The sequence below is a fragment of the Pseudopodoces humilis genome, chromosome 16, assembly GCF_049639895.1.
Source record: "Pseudopodoces humilis isolate 2021_Gansu_Grassland_sample_001 chromosome 16, ASM4963989v1, whole genome shotgun sequence".
NCBI classification, from domain to species: Eukaryota; Metazoa; Chordata; class Aves; order Passeriformes; family Paridae; genus Pseudopodoces; species Pseudopodoces humilis.
The window spans coordinates 686,708-705,980 of NC_142215.1; the positions used below are offsets into that span (position 1 = coordinate 686,708).

General features: G+C 57.6%; 2 protein-coding genes across 2 annotated transcripts in view; one reads left to right on the forward strand and one right to left on the reverse strand.

Moving 5' to 3' along the window:
* Positions 1 to 507: 507 nt before the first annotated feature.
* CIAO2A (cytosolic iron-sulfur assembly component 2A) lies at positions 508 to 3,189 on the forward strand. Its single transcript, XM_005521672.3, has 5 exons — positions 508 to 666; positions 950 to 1,114; positions 1,623 to 1,672; positions 2,018 to 2,063; positions 2,750 to 3,189. The coding sequence occupies exons 1-5, from the start codon at positions 543 to 545 to the stop codon at positions 2,845 to 2,847; spliced, it is 483 nt and encodes a 160-aa protein (XP_005521729.1). The 5' UTR covers positions 508 to 542; the 3' UTR covers positions 2,848 to 3,189.
* A 5,380-nt stretch (positions 3,190 to 8,569) lies between these two features.
* The window catches only part of ADAMTS7 (ADAM metallopeptidase with thrombospondin type 1 motif 7), a 35,084-nt gene continuing 24,380 nt past the window's right edge, over positions 8,570 to 19,273 (reverse strand). Inside the window, exons 21-24 of the mRNA XM_014250995.2 lie at positions 18,569 to 18,742; positions 18,019 to 18,165; positions 17,168 to 17,327; positions 8,570 to 10,390 (exon numbers count right to left, since the gene is read on the reverse strand). Of these exons, the coding sequence (XP_014106470.2) occupies positions 10,227 to 10,390; positions 17,168 to 17,327; positions 18,019 to 18,165; positions 18,569 to 18,742 (645 nt within the window). The 3' untranslated portion in view covers positions 8,570 to 10,226. The remainder of the gene's footprint in view (positions 10,391 to 17,167; positions 17,328 to 18,018; positions 18,166 to 18,568; positions 18,743 to 19,273) is intronic.

The window sequence follows — 19,273 nt, forward strand, 5'->3', positions numbered from 1 at the left end:
CTGTGTCCCCACTCTGGGGCCGGGGCTGTCCTGGGGGGGGTCCCTCTGTGTCCCCATTCTGTGTCCCCACTCTGTGTCCCGGGATCGCTCTTCGTGTCTCTCCGTGCCCCGAGGGGGTCTCTCCATGTCCCAGGGGGTTCCTCCGTCTGCCAGGGATCTCTCTCCCTATCCCGGGGTCCCTCTCCGTGTCCCGGGGGGGTGTCTCCGCCTGTCCCGGGTCCCTCTCCGTGTCCCGGGTCCCTGTCCCGGGTCCCTCTCCGTGTCCCGGGTCCCTGTCCCGGGTCCCTCTCCGTGTCCCGGGTCCCTGTCCCGGGTCCCTCTCCGTGTCCCGGGTCCCTGTCCCGGGTCCCTCTCCGTGTCCCCACCCCGCACGCGGCTCCCCGCGCGGACAGCGAGGCCACGCCCCGAACATGGGCGTGGTCTCCCAGCATCTCCCCGCCCGTTGGTTCTCCTTGGCCACGCCCCTCGCGGCCATTGGCCAGCGCGCTGCCCCGCCCCACGCGGAAGTGCCGCGGCCCGCGGGCCGATGGCGGAGCGCGGCCATGGCGCTGGTGCTGGCGCTGCTGTCGCAGGCGCTGGGCCGGGTGTGGCGGAGCTCCGGCAGTAGCGCCCGCCATGCGCCCCCGAGCCGCGCCATGGAGCACGACAGGGCCATGGAGGTCTACGGTGACTGCCGGAGGGCGCGAGGGCCGCGGGGGGAGCCCCGGGGGTGGTCCCGGTTTGCCCTTGGGGGCCTGAGGGGAAGAACCGCGGCGGGTCCTGAGGGGCTCGGAGCCGTGAAGGGGCCCCGAGGGGCCGGGCAGGGGGAAAGGGCCGCGTTTGGCTCGTTGGGCTCCTTTGTTGTGGCTTCCAGAGTGGAACGCCAGCAGCGCTGGGAGGGGGCTGCTCACGAAAATACCTTTTTATGGAATGCGGGGAGATTCCTTATTGCTGCTCGTTTGTGCCTCAGATATAATCCGGACTATCCGGGACCCGGAGAAGCCCAACACTTTGGAAGAACTGGAAGTGGTGACAGAAAACTGCGTGGAAGTGCAGGAGATAGGGGAGGATGAATATCTGGTCATCATCAGGTTTACACCGACAGTACCTCACTGCTCCTTGGCCACTCTCATCGGTGAGGTTCCTTTAGATAAACCAGAAACGAGGAGCACACAGCTGACTGCAGCTTGTCTCACAGTCAGTCTTGCCTGGCTGTGCTGGCTGGACCAGGAATTGCATCTTGAGAACCCAGCCACCAGTGCAACCAAACCAAAACCCAAACCAAACCAAGAGAAAAAACCCCAAATCCAGAGAAATGGGGACACCCATCTGTTTGTGTCGTGTTAGGGAATCCCTTCAAAGAGAACCTCTCAAAACTCTGCTGGGAAGTGGTACAGAATTCCTTCTTTGTATTCTCCAAGTTACTTCATTAATGTTATTAATTTACAGTTTGACAGCTCTTAAATTTAAAACAACCACAAAATGACAACTTTCTGCTTGTTCCCTTTCCCTCTGTGGCTTGTGCTGCTCAGAATACAAAAGGACATTGTTAGTTACACTGGTTGTTAGACATGGAGTCTCTGAAAATGCACCCCAGACCTTGAATTTTACAGGAAAATCTCTTTTGTGTTGTGTTTTAACAGGCCTCTGTTTAAGAATAAAACTTCAGAGATGTTTGCCTTTTAGACACAAGGTAAAGTTCCTGCTTTGAAGCCTATTTTAAATTCCATGAATGAATGGCAACCTCCCTAAATTAAGCACAGTGATCCACAGACCTTTAGAGACTTGAGCAAAATAATTTAAAGAATACCTTCATTACCTGAGGGTTTCTGCAGTTGAGTTTTGGGTGGTTGTTTTGTGTTCGTAGCTGCTGGCTCCACGCTCCCAGCTGAGCTCTGGAAGGGGAGCTCTGGCCAGCAGCCCCTGGCGTGGCAGCAGGGGTGACAGGCCCTGGGTGTGCAGGGGGAGGTGGTTTCCTTCCAGGAAGGAATGTTTTCCACTGCTGTGCTGCTCCTAACGCTGCTGATCTCTCCCCTAGCTGGAAATCTACATTTCTGAGGGCACGCATTCCACGGAGGAGGACAGTGAGTAGAGCCTGTGCATGCTGCTGCTTTGTGCTCTGTCCTCTCCTCCCCTGCCTTCCCAGAAATTAATCCCCTGTGAAAGCTTGAGAACCAGGTGGCATCAAGGTGTTCCCCAGCCTGTGGTGGCTCTGTGACCAGCTGCTTGCTGCAGGTTTGGTTTTAGAACAAAAGCCCCTCAGTTCTGGCAGGTGGTGTGTTTGTAACAAAAGGATCATTGACATGAGGAGCTGCCTCACCAGTTCATCTCACTGTCCTGAAAGCCTGACACCAAAAGCTGATGTTTCTCAGTCAGTTTCTGCAGTGAGGCTTGCAGGATGTGGATGTTCTGAGCCAGGCACTGCCCCCAGCAGCCCTGCAGTCCCAGCAGTGCCCTGGGCTCGAGCCTCCAGCCTCTGCCAGAAATGGGATATTTTGGTTAAAGAGCTGCAAACTGAACCTGGAGAACCTGGGCTGCTGATTGCTCCTCAGTTTCAGTCTTGATTTTGGGACACACCACAGGAACACCTTACATCCTTCCCTGACCTAGAACAGAGACAGAAATGACCATTTCCCATGGCTGTGTTGTGACTGAGCTTGCGTTTGCCTCGTTCCCCGTTTCCCAGTGACCCTCCTCATCGTGTCCTTTTCTCCTGGGCACCCTCGGGTGTCCCTGGAGCTCCTGACCCCCTGTGCTGGCTGTTTTGCAGTCAATAAACAGATCAATGACAAGGAGAGGGTGGCGGCGGCCATGGAGAACCCGAACCTGCGGGAGATCGTGGAGCAGTGCGTGACTGAGCCCGACTAGGGAGCCTGTCCCTGGGGACAGCCCTGCTGCAAGCTGAGGAAAATAATAATAATCAAGGCCTTGAGCTTAATACTTGAGTTTTTATCTTCCATGTGTTTTTTTAAAGAGAAATCGTTTATAAGATAGATTTAAATTATGAGGAATCAGTCTCTAAAGAAAGGCCAGTGTATAGTGCTGGAAGTTTGTAATTTTTGGTGTCCAGAGGAATATTTTGTGATTCAAAGCAACACATCCACATTGCCTTCTGAGAGACGTTGTGATATAAATTCAGTTTTGCAAGTTAAATTTCTACATTGTTTCAATCACTGCACTGTAAAAATAAAACAGATTCTTGTACTGAAATGCTGTTTTCTGGGTCCTGAATTTGTTTTGTTTTTTTCTTAAGGATTAAGTTTAGATTTCTGTCAGAGAAATTAATTTCATTCAGCTTCTTCAGTGTCAATAAACATTAAAGCTGAAATTAATTCAGAAAAATAATTTGGAGCTGAGGGAGTGGACTAGAACAAGGAAATTTCTTCAATTCCTGCTAAATCCTTGTGCTCTTTTCCCTGTTCATGTTACACATTTCTGATTCTGGAAGCTTTGCTTTATAACCACCCTGAAGGTGAAGTTTCCCTATGGATGAGAACTCGATCCTGCTTTTCCTTCTGACTTTCCTGCAGGGTGGGAGGTGAGAGCATCCCACAGCTCCTCCTCCTGCTGGCTCCCTCTGTCCTGTTCCTGTCACTGCTCCCTCCCTGATCCTACCTGGAGCATCCCTCACACCTCCAGCTGTCCCACCTTTCCCACGGGAGACACTCCCAGGTTTCCTTTCCAGTGCAGCTCTGGGTCTGAGCCTGGATTTACCTTTCCCTGGAACCAGGCAGTGCCCTCCCAGCTCCTCCTCCCAGGGCAGGCGTTCAGGATCTGCTGCAGTGGCTCCTGCTCCTCCCTGCAGTGCTGCTTCCATGGTGAGGGATCCTTGCAGGGCAGTGCAAACATCTGCTGGGATTTCAGGGATTTGTGGCTGTTTTAATAATCCCCATAAAGCTTTCCTGAGGGCATGGAAGATGGAATGGACTCAGCATTGCAAACAGGGGAATGAATATTCCCCTTGGTAAACCACTGAACTGCTCCATGGCACAGCAAGGCCCTTCCCCTCAAGTGCCAAATTAGCTGAAAAAAATTAATTAGAGGGGAGGAAGGAGGAGGAGAACAATCCCCTTTTGTCCACAGGTGTGAAAAAAACACTTTTCAACTTCAGTTACTCAGCTTCAATTAAATTTCAGTTAAATTTCCAACTCCTTTGTACCCCCATGGACAAATGTGCCAGCCCAGGGGACACGTCCTGTGTCCCACCCCAGTGTGGGAAGGGGTCCAGGCACGGAACACCTGCAGGGATGAACCAAATGCTCCAGGGAGCCTGAGCTGTCGTTATCTGTTGGCTTCTTTCCTGGAATTTGGTTGGTTTTTTTGCCCTTCAGCAGCAGGGTTGATGTTTTGTTTTCAGAACGCAGCTATCTGTGCCAGCAAGGAGGTTCTGTGCATCCTGGGGCCACGAGATAGCGTGAAGGGCTAACCTGAGGGCTCTCTGTGCCCTCTGCCCCTGCTCAGCTCGGTGGCACCACCACAGCTGCATCCCCAGCTCTGAGCAAAGCTGGCAGCACAGGGAACGGGATGCTCTGGTGACAGCAGGGTGGCTCTCCTTGCTCCTGCACTGCCCTGAGGGCTTTGTGCTGGGGCACAGAGGTTAAAAGTTCTTCTCTGGAGCAACAATTTGGGAAAATGGGCCTGATCCCAAAACCAGGCCTCTGAAACCAGGAATATTCCCAATTCCTCGGGCAGTGGCTCGTGGCTGGGGCACTGGGAGGTGACTCCCCAGGATCTGCTGCGCTTCCCAACATTCCCATTTGAACTGGCCTTGGGCTCTGTGTCCATCCACAGCCCGGGCTGGGCAGAGGCTTTGGTGCCATCGGCCTGTGGGGACACTGGGGGTGACAGAGGAGCAGCTGGGGAGCAGCAGGGACAGGGACAGGGGGTGCCAACACCTCAAGTGCTGGGGGTGTTCCTCCAAACCCGGGAGGACACCCGCGGGCCACCGCCCTCGCCTGGATCAAAAAGCCCTAAAATTGTTCCTTCGGATTATGAATCCTTTGCGTTTACAGCAGGGAGGGACAACTGCAGAGGGCACCAGCAACTCACAGCACTGCCGTGCCGGGAGGAGCCTACCCGGCCGGGCTCCGGGAGCATCCCGGGAACATCCCGGGAGCATCCCGGGAACATCCAGAGAGCATCCCGGGAGCATCCCGGGAGCATCCCGGGAGCATCCCGGGAACATCCCGGGAACATCCCGGGAACATCCCGGGAGCATCCCGGGAGCATCCCGGGAACATCCCGAGAGCATCCCGGGAGCATCCCGGGAGCATCCCGAGAGCATCCCGAGAGCATCCCGGGAGCATCCCGGGAACATCCCGGGAACATCCCGGGAACATCCCGAGAGCACCCCGGGAACATCCCGGGAGCATCCCGGGAACATCCCGGGAACATCCCGAGAGCATCCCGAGAGCATCCCGGGAACATCCCGGGAACATCCCGGGAACATCCCGAGAGCATCCCGAGAGCATCCCGGGAACATCCCGGGAACATCCCGAGAGCATCCCGAGAGCATCCCGGGAACATCCCGGGAACATCCCGGGAACATCCCGGGAACATCCCGGGAACATCCCGAGAGCATCCAGAGAGCATCCCGGGAGCATCCCGGGAGCATCCCGGGAGCATCCCGGGAACATCCCGGGAACATCCCGGGAGCATCCCGGGAGCATCCCGGGAGCATCCCGGGAACATCCCGAGAGCATCCCGGGAGCATCCCGAGAGCATCCCGGGAACATCCCGGGAACATCCAGAGAGCATCCCGAGAGCATCCCGGGAACATCCCGGGAACATCCCGGGAACATCCCGGGAACATCCCGGGAACATCCCGGGAACATCCCGAGAGCATCCCGAGAGCATCCCGGGAACATCCCGGGAACATCCCGGGAACATCCCGGGAACATCCCGGGAACATCCCGGGAACATCCCGAGAGCACCCCGGGGACCCCGCGGGCTCCGGGAACATCCCGAGGACCCCGCGGGCTCGCCGGTGCTCTCAGCAGCAGCACCGCTGGGGCTGCAGGGGCTCCCGGGTGTGCTGGAGGAGCGGAGGAAGCCGATGAAGCCCAGCAGGGGTTTGAGCCGTGCAGGTTGTCCCCGCTCGGTGCTGTTGGCTGGGGTCCATCACTGGACAGCCTGGGCCGGAGGGGCCGTGTCCCCGCCCCGGGAGCAGCTGCGCCGGCAGGCTTGGCTTTAGGGTTAGGTTTAGGCTTAGGTTTAGGGTTAGGCTGGCTTTGGGTCTAGGTTGGGTTTCTGCACTCACCTGTGCAGGGACGCGGAGGGACAGAGAGCACAGCAAAGCCCAGAACTGGGGCTGGGGGAATCCTCCTCCCCCCGGGATCGCCCTCCAAGCAGGAGGGAGCACCCCAAGCCCAGCTTTAGCTCCTGCCTCGCCCCGGACCATTCCCCGCTCTGCTCCCCCCAGGCAGAGCCAGCACCGTCCCCTGCCCCTCTGCCCGAGCCCCGACACGCCAAGGGATCTCAGCAGCCTCTGCATCTCCTGCAGCCCCTGCATTGCATCTCCTGCAGCCCCTGCATTGCATCTCCTGCAGCCCCTGCATCTCCTGCAGCCCCTGGATTGCATCTCCTGCAGCCCCTGCATCTCCTGCAGCCCCTGCATCTCCTGCAGCCCCTGGATCGCATCTCCTGCAGCCCCTGGATCTCCAGCTGCCCCTACATCTCCTGCAGCCCCTGCATCTCCAGCTGCCCCTGCATCTCCAGCTGCCCCTACATCTCCTGCAGCCCCTGCATCTCCTGCAGCCCCTGGATCGCATCTCCTGCAGCCCCTGCATCTCCTGCAGCCCCTGGATCTCCAGCTGCCCCTGCATCTCCTGCAGCCTCTGCATCTCCTGCAGCCTCTGCATCTCCTGCAGCCCCTGCATCTCCAGCTGCCGTTCCCAGCTCGGAAATCACCTTCCCATCCCAGATCTCCAGGCTGGAGGAAGCGGGACGGGGCTGCTCCCCTGCCCCGCCGGGCCGATGTTTACTCACACTTTACTCGGGGTGTAACTATTACTCACGGCAGCTGGCAGCGGAGCACTCAGTACAGAGCTGTTTTTAGCAGGTAGATGTTTCTAAATGTTTACACCCGGCTGAGCTCAGGGCAGGGGGCTGTGGCTGGTGGCAGCTCTGCCCTCCTACAGCACATGTGGAGCAGCATTGTTGAATTTCCCAACCGAATGGTTGCTCCGGGTGAGCAAACACACCGCGCCTTGCTAGCGGCTGCGGCAGCTCCTTTCCCTCCCGTTTCTGTCCTTCCCTTCCCTTCCCGCACCTTCCCTTCCCTTCCCGCACCTTCCCTTCCCTTCCCTTCCCTTCCCTTCCCGCACCTTCCCTTCCCTTCCCTTCCCGCACCTTCCCTTCCCTTCCCGCACCTTCCCTTCCCGCACCTTCCCGCACCTTCCCGCACCTTCCCTTCCCTTCCCGCACCTTCCCTTCCCTTCCCGCACCTTCCCTTCCCTTCCCGCACCTTCCCTTCCCTTCCCGGCAGTCCCAGGATGAGTTTCCCTTCCCTTCCCACCGGGAATGATCCCGGGAACATCCCGGGATGAGCTGCCGGGGCAGTGACCGGGTGCAGGGGGTGGGTGAAGGCCGTTCCCTACCGGAGCAGCTGGCAGGGCTCAGCTGCCAATTAAAATCCGAACAAAAAGATAAAGCAGTGACATTTCTCAAATCCTTCCCTTGCTGTCCTGCCCCTCTGTGCTGTGGGAACCCCGTGAGCCCTTTCTGAGCAGCACCAGGAGCTTTTAACAACAAGAAGAAATAAATCCCTTTCCTGTTGTTAGGGGCAGGTGGGAGCTGAGCTGTTGCTGGTCCCGCTGCCTGCCCAGGTTGGATCCGTGCCCCTCCCCGTGCAGCTGATGAAGGAGCGATGACCTTTGGCTCCCTGGGAATTAAAACCCCCCCAAGCTGGGGCCACCTGGGCTGGACAGAGGCCCCTGGTGAGGGCTGAGAGCTGGAACACCACAGGTGCTCTGCCAGGAGGATCTGAGACACAAACAAGCTCCTCCAGCAGCAGCTGCTGCTTCCCAACGAGCTCCTCTTCCTTCCTGTGTCCAGCATGGAAATGTCTGGCAGTGACCGAGGCAGGCACAAAGCTCTGACTGCTGATCTGAAGCCAAAAGGCCCTCTCAGAGAGTCCTCCAGGAGATCATGGAATGGTTTGGGTGGGAAGGGACCTTAAGGCCCATCCAGTCCCACCCCCTGCCACGGGGAGGAACTGGATGGGCTTTAAGGTCCCTTCAAGGTCCCTTCCCACCCAAACCATTCCATGATCCTATTTCAAGCATCTTTTGATCCGTGAGCCCTTTCCTCCTTTCGCCCCGCTGCAGCAGCTCTGTCTGAATAACATCCTGCTTGTGTTGGGACAATAACAGCATCTTTAGAAGAAGAAAAAAAGCCATTTCTGTGTCCCATCCAACCCTGCCCCGTCAGTGGGAAGCCATTCCCTGTTCTGCTGTCACGCCAGGCCCTTGTGAAGAGCCTCTCTGCAGAGACCCTCACTGGAGGTGTCTCACTGCAAGAAAATACTGCAGATATTTAAGCCAGATGTGTTTTATTGTCACTGATGAAGCAGTTTCTGTGCTGGTGGGAGGCCTGGCTTGTTACGTGGCCAGGAACAGCCTGGTGTCCCACAGGAGGGATTATCCCGTGCCCTCAGCCGGGCACAGATGGGACCCTGCACGTGGAAAGGCCCTGCAGGAGAGGCTCACCAGATCCTGTGCCACAAATAAATTGATTTGCAGAACTGATCTACCCCATCAACCCGGCTCATGTTTTAATCAGCAAATCCCAGTTGCAAACGGCAGCTGTGAATGATTTTCGCGTGCAAACTGATCGTTCCTTCCTGCTGCCAGCGCCTGAACCATCTCCAATTAACTGAAAACCTTCAGCATTCCCCACGGGGAAGAGAAAATGTGAAACCCACCTGTTTCCTTCAGTAACTGTTTAATTTAACACACTCGTGAGCCGTGAGAGCCCAGCACAAGGGCTGGCCCTTTGCAGTCCTGGGAGGGAGACAGGCTGGGGGACAGATGGTGCCGGGGACAAGGAAACCAGGACTGGACACGGCTTCTTGGACCATAAAAACTGACACCACCTTGGAACAGAATAAAGCACAAATGGTGAAGTCATGGCTTGTGTTTTACATACAAATCACACACAGGAATTTCCCCCTTGGACTGAGAGCTGCTCCCGACAGCCCTGGATGCACCTGGAGCTCTGCAGCCCGGGATGGGCTCCAGCCTGACTGCCCAGCGCGGGCAGCATTGCCCCTCAAGGTCCCCCAGGTTTGGGGCATCCTCCACAGCCTGAACAGGGAGAGGGATTCCTACCTAAACACTCCTGCCCTCCTCCAGAGACCAACCTGCCAGCAAACCCACCCTGAGACGGGCAGGGATTCATTCCCACACCGCTCCGGGAGCCGGCGGCAGGGGCTGTGCCTCAGAGTAAATTGGATATTCTAGTTAAAAATCAGCTAACCTTAACAGAGGAGAATCTAGATAAGCAGGGGAAAAAAAAAGGGTTCAGCCTGTAGGGCCACAGAAAAACACCTTAACCAAGCATTACAGTGCTACACATCCAGAAATGCAGGGGCTGAGCGCTTGGCTGCCCAGCAGGGAGGGGATGTGCCACAGCTTCCCTCTTCCAAATGCACGCAAGGGAAGCAGCTGGTGGCCTCCAAACCTCGGCATCCCTGTGGTGCCCTCTGCTCCAGGGGGACACAGCAGTGGGGAGACAGGGTAGGAGCCCTGCACGCCCCCAACTGAAGCTGAAACTTTATTCCTCTGCCCTGTCTCCACTTCTTAAATTAAATCTATTCAGCTTCAGTGCGTAAACATTTTAATGAAAATGACAGGAATGGGTTGCCAGCTTCAAGTCCCTTCAAGGATAAAAAAAAAAAAAAAACCAAAAATCCCTACCCCAAAGGGTCGGCAGAGCCGGTGGAATGTTGGATGCTCACCTCAGAGATACAAAAAAAATAATAAAAAAAAAATAATCAAGGTTTGTGCTGGCCAGCCAACACCTCCGAGAGGCTGCACATGTCGAATGATAGCACCATAAGCGTTTCTGGGAGCTGTTCCCCGAACTCTTGCTGCTTTCAGCTCCCCTTTCCCCGCGTGGTCCCGGCAGTGCGTGGGGAGCAGCGGCAGCCGCAGCCCAGCCCCGCTGATGGCCGAGCACCGTGAGAGAGCGGCAGGGCCCGGGGAGCCGGGGCTGGCCCGGAGGAGCCCCGTGCTGGGCCAGCGCTGTCACCTCCGGGAGAGCCGCTGGTGACCGCGGCCGGGTGCCAGCAGCCCGTGCTGGTGGCAGCTGTGGCAGCACTGGGCGCGCACGGTGGGCAGCTGGCACCGGCCCAGCAGCCGCAGGGTCCGGCAGAAGGCGAAGCTCAGGCGGTCGCGCTCGCAGGGCGCACCTGGAGGGGAGGCAGAGCACAGGAGGCTGTCAGTGCCACCACGGCCGACGGGTGTCTGATGTGACAACGTGGGAGGAGATGATCCTTCCGGGCCCTTCCATCCCAAACCATCCCAGGACTCTGTGGGAGCTGGCACCGCCTGGAGGGGCACGGACAGAGCTCCCCCAGCTCAGAGCCCTCCTGTGCCTGGGCACCCACCCGGCAGAAACTGCACCTGTGCTGCTGCCAGCAGCTCCAGAACTCCTCCCCAGGGCTCCAGGAAAACCTGTGCTGCTGCCAGCAGCTCCAGAACTCCTCCCCAGGGCTCCAGGAACAGAACCGAGGTGCAGGGCACAGCCCCCTCCCATCCTGCCAGTCCCCAGCCCCCCAGTGCCAGCAGAGCGGCAGAAAGGCCAGAATTCCTTTTTCTTTGAATTGTTCCGGTTATTTTGAGAACCTGAATCATCTGGTTCGCTTCCTGCAGGTGTCCTGCAGCCCTCAAAACAACTCTGGTGCCGCTCTGAGGATGGGCTTTGTTTGGGAAGGCTGCTCCCGTGGCAGCCCGGGCTCCACCAGGCCCCAGCTGGGCTCAGCCCAGCAGCACAGAGCCACCACCAAATACACCTGCTTCATATGGATACCGAGCTGGTTTCTTTGAATTTTTGGTTTCCTCCTTCTCTACTTTATCTCAGAGCAAGGCACGACCCCCTGAGCCCTGCAGCTCCTCACCCAGCGCTGCAAGCCTCGCTTAAACTGCATCAACTCCAAAACGAGCCTAAGCTTAAAGTCTGTGGTTCTGCAATTCCAATTTTGCCTCCTGTAGAAGGAATTAAAATACATGACAGCTTTTCTCTGGGAAAGGGCAGAGCTGAGGCACTCTGGGGCCAACCCCCCATCGCTTGTCCCGGGCACCCTTCCTCCAGAAGAGGGGCAGGCGAAGGGGCTTTTCTCTTTCTCAGGACACTCCTGTGCAGGGGAAAGGCCCCCGAGCCCGGGGAGCTCTCGCTGACCACTGCCCCTCGGCCTGTCCCCTCTGGGAACAAAGGCTGTGCCCAGGGAACGGCCGCTGCCCCCATTCCCACGGGAATTCTGACCCGCCGCAGATGCAGAGCAGAGACTTTTCCCCCGGCTTGGGATTTCAGTCTCGGCCCCAGCCCCCAGCCCAGCGGTGAGGAGGTCACTACACTGCTCTAAACTTCATTTTCTGTTTCAGCTGAGGTATTTCCTCCCTGCCTCCCGAGCTGCAGCTCTTTGTGCCCGGCCAGAGTGTCCCTGTGCCCCCAGAAAAGCAATTTATCACTGAGAGATAAATTCAGAGAGGGATCGAGGGGATCCCAGCTTCACATCACTCCTGCAGGCGGGGGGCTCGCTCCAGCCCCTGCCTGCTGGGACAGCAGCAGTGCCTTTTCCCTGCTGGGGGAGCAGAGCAGGTGAGAAATCTCTGCCCAGCCTGGGCAGGGTCGGGTGTGCAGAACATCCCAGAGCCACTGGAAACAGGGCAGTGTTTGTTGGAGCTCTGCTCCGGGGGCTGTCAGGATAACATTCCCTGATCGCCCAGGCTGCACTGGAGCACAGCAGTACAGCTATTCCCATGTGCTGCAGGACAGGGATGGCTCAGCAGGGCCCTGGAACACCTCTGGGGTGTCCCATGAGAGCGGGACTCAGCCTGGATGCCCATGGGCGGGTGGGAATGTCCTGGGCACTGCTGGGGAATGCTCTCCTGGGCAGACCCTGCACAGCCCCTCAGTATTTTTAGCTCCCTCAGCTTCCTAGAAAGTTATTTATGGATCACAACCAAGCTGCCTCCTGCCTTCCTTGGAAAGAGCTGTGAAGCTCACACTGGGAGGCCGCTTTCCAGGCTTGGAGCGATGGTTCAGCTCTTTCCTGATCCCTTTCCAGCGGCTCAGCGCCCTGGGCCCATCAGGAAATTCCTGTCCCTGCCCCATGCCCAGGCAGCAGTGAGCACACCCTGCCAGGGGTTCCTGCTCCCTGAACCCCTCCTCACCCACAGAGGATGGGATTCCTGGGGAACACAGCAGGGATGGGCTCGGGAATGGGGGAGAAGAGCCACCACCCTTGGCTGGAGGCTCTGCTGACCTTTGGAGACCCCAGGGCTCCAAAGCCAAATGACCTCATGGATCACAGAATATCCATGGGAAGGGACCCACAGGGATCATCCAGCCCAAGCCCTGGCCCTGCACAGGACACCCCCACAGTCCCACCCCACCCCTGAGAGCGCTTTCCCAACGCTCCCTGGTGAAGTCAAAGGGAGCTGCTGAGGGGTTGAGTTCCCATCCCTTTCCCAGATCCTGCTGCAGTCTCAGGGTGGATGTCTGCGGGGTCAGGCTCAGCTCTGAAAAGCTTGGCTGGGCTTGGGATTCCTCCCTGGAATTCGGTCTTGGGCAAGGGAAGCCGTAATAAGCACTTAATTTGTCAGCTCTTCAGAGAGGGACCTACAGAACCCACCCAATTCTCATTTAATCCTTCTACTGCTATTTCTTTCTATTAACAATTTTTTATATAATCCTCGCACTTCATTTGGACCCACGTTCTGTAAGTCCATGCCAAACCTCAGGCTGAAGAAATAGCTTAAAGCAGGGCTTTAAAAATCCAGGCTAAGTCAGCACATGAGAGACTGAAAACCCCCACTTTTCTGGGGCTGTTTTTTTAGGTCGGTGTGGAAGTCGCTTTAAATTTCATTTAAGCTTCTGCCAGCCAGACCTAAGCTTTTACTTTTATTCCTGGGAAAAATAAACTTCCTGGAACACGTTTTGTAAAAACAAGGAAAGGTTGAGCTTGGAGCTGAGCTAGCAAATCCAGGGAATTAGGCTGCTGACCTCTGGCCCTCGGGATGCTCTCGGAGCCAGGGCTGAATTTAACAAGAAAATTATCCCAGGGTCCTGCTCTGGGGATGAGGTGCCTCCCTGTGGCCTCTGGTCAGTGGGATGGGATGGGATGGGATTGATGGGATGGGATGGGATGGGATGGGATGGGATGGGATCAGTGGGATGGGATGGGATGGGATGGGATTGATGGGATGGGATGGGATGGGATTGATGGGATGGGATGGGATGGGATGGGATGGGATGGGATGGGATGGGATCAGTGGGATGGGATGGGATGGGATGGGATGGGATCAGTGGGATGGGATGGGATCAGTGGGATGGGATGGGATTGATGGGATTGATGGGATGGGATGGGATGGGATGGGATCAGTGGGATGGGATGGGATCAGTGGGATGGGATGGGATGGGATCAGTGGGATGGGATGGGATGGGATGGGATTGATGGGATGGGATGGGATTGATGGGATTGATGGGATGGGATGGGATGGGATGGGATGGGATTGATGGGATTGATGGGATGGGATGGGATTGATGGGATGGGATGGGATGGGATGGGATGGGATGGGATGGGATGGGATGGGATCAGTGGGATGGGATGGGATGGGATGGGATGGGATGGGATGGGATGGGATGGGATTGATGGGATGGGATGGGATGGGATGGGATGGGATTGATGGGATGGGATGGGTGGGATGCATTCCCAGCTGCCAGCCTGGCCTGCACAGGCTGGCCCTGACACAGCCACAGCTGGGAAAACTGGGAGAAACCCACAACCCCCAGAGTTTTCAGGGGTCAGCCCTGCTGCAGGCAACATCTTTCTCTCACATTTTATCAAAACAGGGAGTCCTTTCTGGAGCATCCCTTTCCCACTGACTCCTGTTGTCAATTAGCAGTTAATTAATTGCTCTCCTGGCCTCACCACTTGGATAGGGACACGCTCAAATGACAGAGAAAATTGGCATTTGCTGCAATTATTTCCCACATGGATCCCTTGTGGATGAACTCTGTGACTTGCAGAACCACAAACAATTTCATTTCCTCGCTCAGAGCAAGCAGGAGCAGCACATTTAATTGCCAATTAATCTTGTGGCGACTCCAAATGCAGCCAGCCCCGGATAACGAGCCGGGAAATGGGAGCAGTGGGAGAGCCATGGGTGTCTGACCCAGTGTGAGCAGAGCCTTCACTCCTGGGGCCCCACAGCCCCCAGCACCATCCCCTGTGCTGGCTGCTCCTGGGACACAGGGCTGGGCTCTCAGGACACAGGGCTGGGCTGTCAGGACACAGGGCTGGGCTCTCAGGACACGGGGCTGGGCTGTCAGGACACAGGGCTGGGCTCTCAGGACACGGGGCTGGGCTCTCAGGACACAGGGCTGGGCTCTCAGGACACAGGACTGGGCTCTCAGGACACAGGACTGGGCTGTCAGGACACAGGGCTGGGCTGTCAGGACACAGGGCTGGGCTCTCAGGACACAGGACTGGGCTCTCAGGACACAGGGCTGGGCTCTCAGGACACAGGGCTGGGCTCTCAGGACACAGGACTGGGCTCTCAGGACACAGGGCTGGGCTCTGTCCCGTTCCCAGAGCAACTGCACCACTTCATACACACTTGTCCTTGAGCCAGTGAAGTCTTTACCTCATCCCTTTGGAATTCCAAGCTGAGACACCTGTGGAACAGCTGTGTTTGCTGTTGGAGCCCAGAATTGGCCCCTTCACCTGGCTGGCACCTGCCTGGGGCAGATTTGGGGAGCTCAGAGACCTCCCAGGTATCAGATCTGGAGAAATGGGCACGAGGGAAGTGATTCATCCCATGGCACGGCCAGATGAGCACCCAGAGCCCTGCTCTGTCCTGGGCAGGGAGGTGTCAGTGCCAGCAGGACGTGCCGTGTCCAGCACAGCCACCAGCCTGCAGTGACCAGCTGAGTGAGCAGCTCCATCCACCCCTGCTCCCTCCTCCAGTCACACAGCAGCTCCCACCTTTCTGGTTTAATTCTGTCTGATCTGCTGGATAAACTGCTGCAGGTTTCTCCAGGCCCTCATCCCGACCTGGGGCTCAGCTCCCTTCCAAGACACCCTCAACAATTCCCAGAGAAATGTTCCCAGCCTCTGGAGCATCACACGGAGGCACTGGGGTGCCCACGGCTCTGCAGCTCCCAGGAGCCATCTGAGGACTCACAGCTGGCTGCAGCTGTAGGACAAAATTCAGAAATAACCTTGGTGGAATCTTCAATTCATTTATAACCTGGCAACAGACCAGGACTCTGCTTCTAATTAATCCCGACCCCCTTTAATTGAGGAGCCGATTGCTGTGAGATGTTTGTGCTTCATCTGTTCCATCTGATAATGCTGGAACATTTAAACCCTGCTGGGGTTATTGGCACTTTTGTGTCCAGTGAGGACATGACCACTGACAGACCCAGCCCCGGTTCTGCTGGCACTGGGGAACCTCGCGCCAGAGGAGGGAGAGGCTCCCCACAAAAACATGGATTGCTCCAGCCTGAACCCATCCTGTGCACTGAAGATCCCCTAAAGCACAGGAAAGGGCTGGAGTTACATTTATGTCTTTCTGGGAGCCTTTGACTGCGCATTTACACATCTGGGATTTCCTGCCATGTGAAAGTTTTGCTCCCCTTCATGCTTTGGCTGGAAACGTTTGTATTTCCAAGAGGCGTTTCCTGCCCTGGGTTGCAGCCAGAGCATTTATGTCATTTTTGATCCAGGATTTTACCATTTATTTGTGTGCTTCCTACTCATCTCAGTGGTTATTCTGGTCCAGCCTCGGCTCCATAGCTCTCATCACCAAGCCTGGCACGGAAATTTTCCCCTGACCAAAACCGCACATCGTGTCTTGAGCAGGGCTGACTCATCATTTCCTAAACGCTGGAGTGCCCCACGGCCCTGCAAATGCTCCAAAAAGGAGCAGATTCATGGCTAAAAACATCCTGATGGCCAACAGTGCCAGTGCCCAAATCCCAGTCAAGCAAAGCCAGCGCTCCTGCCTGCTCTGGGATAGGTGTCAGGAGGAACACACTGGGCATGGGATAAACAGAAAGAGCTGGAAGGCTGGAATGGGCTCAGGGATGTGTGGAGCAGCCGTGGATCCGGCTCCTCCACCCCAGGCACCAGCTACTGCTGCCCCCTGCCCCACCTGTCAGCCCTCCCTTTGTCCAGCAATACTTTCTGGGCAGCCAAAGAGCTTTTCTTTTGCTCAGACACATTAAAAAGATAAAGCTGGTAAGTGACTGACAGGCTGATATCAGTGACATCTGATCCCTCATTATGTTGCTTTTCTGTAAGTGCTGTTAACCCTTGCATCCCCAGATTTCTGTCTGCCAGGGAACTGCCTGGTGCTGGGGACGGATCTCTGTGAGTGGAGGAGGGAGAAGAAGCCAAGTGAGTGCCCGTGGTGTGGCTCAGCACTGTGGCTGCAGCTGGGGCAGGTCAATGACAAACAGGTTAAAATGGGGCTGGCTCCCTGGCTCCCTGCTCAGGCACACCTGAAGATGCTGGAGAGCTGCTCCTTTATTTTATTTCCTTATGCTGGGCCCAGCTTGTTTCACAAGTCTTGTGTGTTCTGGGACTAAACCACTAAACATCTTCCTGAGAGCTCAGCACTGGGTATTGCCCTCTGCCTTCCTTTTCCTGAACTCCCCATTGCCCCTGGATGGGATCCCTTCACCCCACAGGGTCCCTCGGGGTGACACTGACACTGTCCCTGTGGTGACACTGACACTCCAAGCACATCCCAGCCCACATCTGTGCCAGCAAAACCCTGCTTGGCCCCTTCAGGGACGGCTGCTCTGGACGTTTCTAGACAGTTATAACATTCCCACTTAATTATCAATTGATAATTAATTGTAAGGCCGAGTCGGCCTTACACAACCCATGACCGAAACGCCCGCTCCATCTCCCCGCACCCTTCCCACTTCCCAGGCTGGCTGTGCCTTGGCTCACCCGGCTCGGAGCCGTCACAGTCCTGGGGGTTGCACTTCTGGGTGCTCTCTGGCCAGGGCTCGTGGTCACACAGGCTGCTGTCCTCCTCGGCCACCCCCGTCCTGGTGTCGATGCACTTCACCTGGCGCCGCTGGATGCCCCCTCCGCACGGAGCAGAGCACTGCGCAATGGGAGCGGGGTCAGGCTGGGGAGAGCCCCCATTCCCACCTGTGCAGGGCTGGGATCCCCATTCCCACCCTGTGCAGGGCTGGGATCCCCATTCCCACCCTGTGCAGGGCTGGGATCCCCATTCCCACCCTGTGCAGGGCTGGGATCCCCATTCCCATCCTGTGCAGGGCTGGGATCCCCATTCCCATCCTGTGCAGGGCTGGGATCCCCATTCCCATCCTGTGCAGGGCTGGGATCCCCATTCCCATCCTGTGCAGGGCTGGGATCCCCATTCCCATCCTGTGCAGGGCTGGGATCCCCATTCCCACCCTGTGCAGGGCTGGGATCCCCATTCCCATCCTGTGCAGGGCTGGGATCCCCATTCCCATCCCACTGCAGGGCTGGGATCTCCATTCCCATCCTGTGCAGGGCTGGGATCTCCATTCCCATCCTGTGCAGGGCTGGGATCCCCATTCCCATCCCACTGCAGGGCTGGGATCCCCATTCCCATCCTGTGCAGGGCTGGGATCCCCATTCCCACCCTGTGCAGGGCTGGGATCCCCATTCCCATCCTGTGCAGGGCTGGGATCTCCATTCCCACCCTGTGCAGGGCTGGGATCTCCATTCCCACCCTGTGCAGGGCTGGGATCCCCATTCCCACCCTGTGCAGGGCTGGGATCCCTGCTCCCCTCAGGACCCCTGACCTGTCCCCAGGAGCCCACCAGCCAGGTGGTGCAGGGCTGGCTGTTGCAGGGCCGGGTGCTGTTGGGTCTCGATGTCTCCTCGCAGCGCCCCGGCTCCGGGCACGTCACCAGGCGCGCCTGCTCCCCGCCACCGCAGGGCTCCGAGCACTGCGGGACAAAGCGGGGAGCAGCGTCAGGGGCTGCAGCCCCTCCGCCATGGACACAGCTGGGGGGGCTCACCTGGACAGGAGAAGCTCCAGGGAGAGCTCAGAGCCCCTTGCAGGGCCTGAAGGGGCTCCAGGAGAGCTGGAGAGGGACTGGGGACAAGGGATGGAGGGACAGGACACAGGGAATGGCTCCCCGTGCCAGAGAGCAGGGCTGGATGGGATCTTGGGCAGGAATTGTTCCCTGGGAGGGTGGTGAGGAGCTGGGATGGAATTGCCAGAGCAGCTGGGGCTGCCCCTGGATCCCTGGCAGTGCCCCAGTCCAGGCTGGACACTGGGGCTGGAGCAGCCTGGGACAGGGGGAGGTGACCCTGCCAGGGATGAGCTGTCCCCAGGGCAGCCCGTACCTCTCTCCAGGAGGACGTGTACCAGGCCAGGCACGGCGCGCTCCGGCACGGCAGCTGTGCCGGCGGCGGCGGCAGCGCGGCCCGGCAGTGGAAGGGCCGCAGCAGCCGCCGGTCCCGGGTGTCGATGCAGTGAACATCCCGCACCTTGGTGCCCCCGCCGCAGCTCCTGGAGCACTGGGGAAGGACACAGCACCGCGCTGGGAAGGGCAGCACGGCCCGAGCGGCCCCAGGGACCACTTTGGGTTGAGCTGACACCACGTCCCTTCCCCTCTTGCTGCAGGCCAAGCTAGAGCACGGTGTGTGCAGCTCGTCCGTCACCAGCACCCCTCTGGAAGCAGCTGGCTCCCATCACTAACAACAACAGTCTTTATGCCTTGAGGAACCGATGATCCCAAGGAACAGCAACCACCCAGAGCAAGGAGGGCTGTTCCCCACCACCAAACCCACCGAATCCACCCAACCCAACTGCAGACATCCCCTGGCACTGCAGTGCAGAGTGGCCAGAACACTGTCCAGAGACTGACAAGCCACAGACTGGTTTGGGATGGACCTCAAAGAGCACCTTGCTCCAGGCCCCTGTGATGGGATGATGACACCCGCTAGACCAGGCTGTCCAGCCCCAGCCAGCCTGGCCCTTCATCAAACCACTTCGTTCAGCTTTTGCAAATTCCCGATTTTTTTACAGCCCAAGAGCAGGAAAAATGA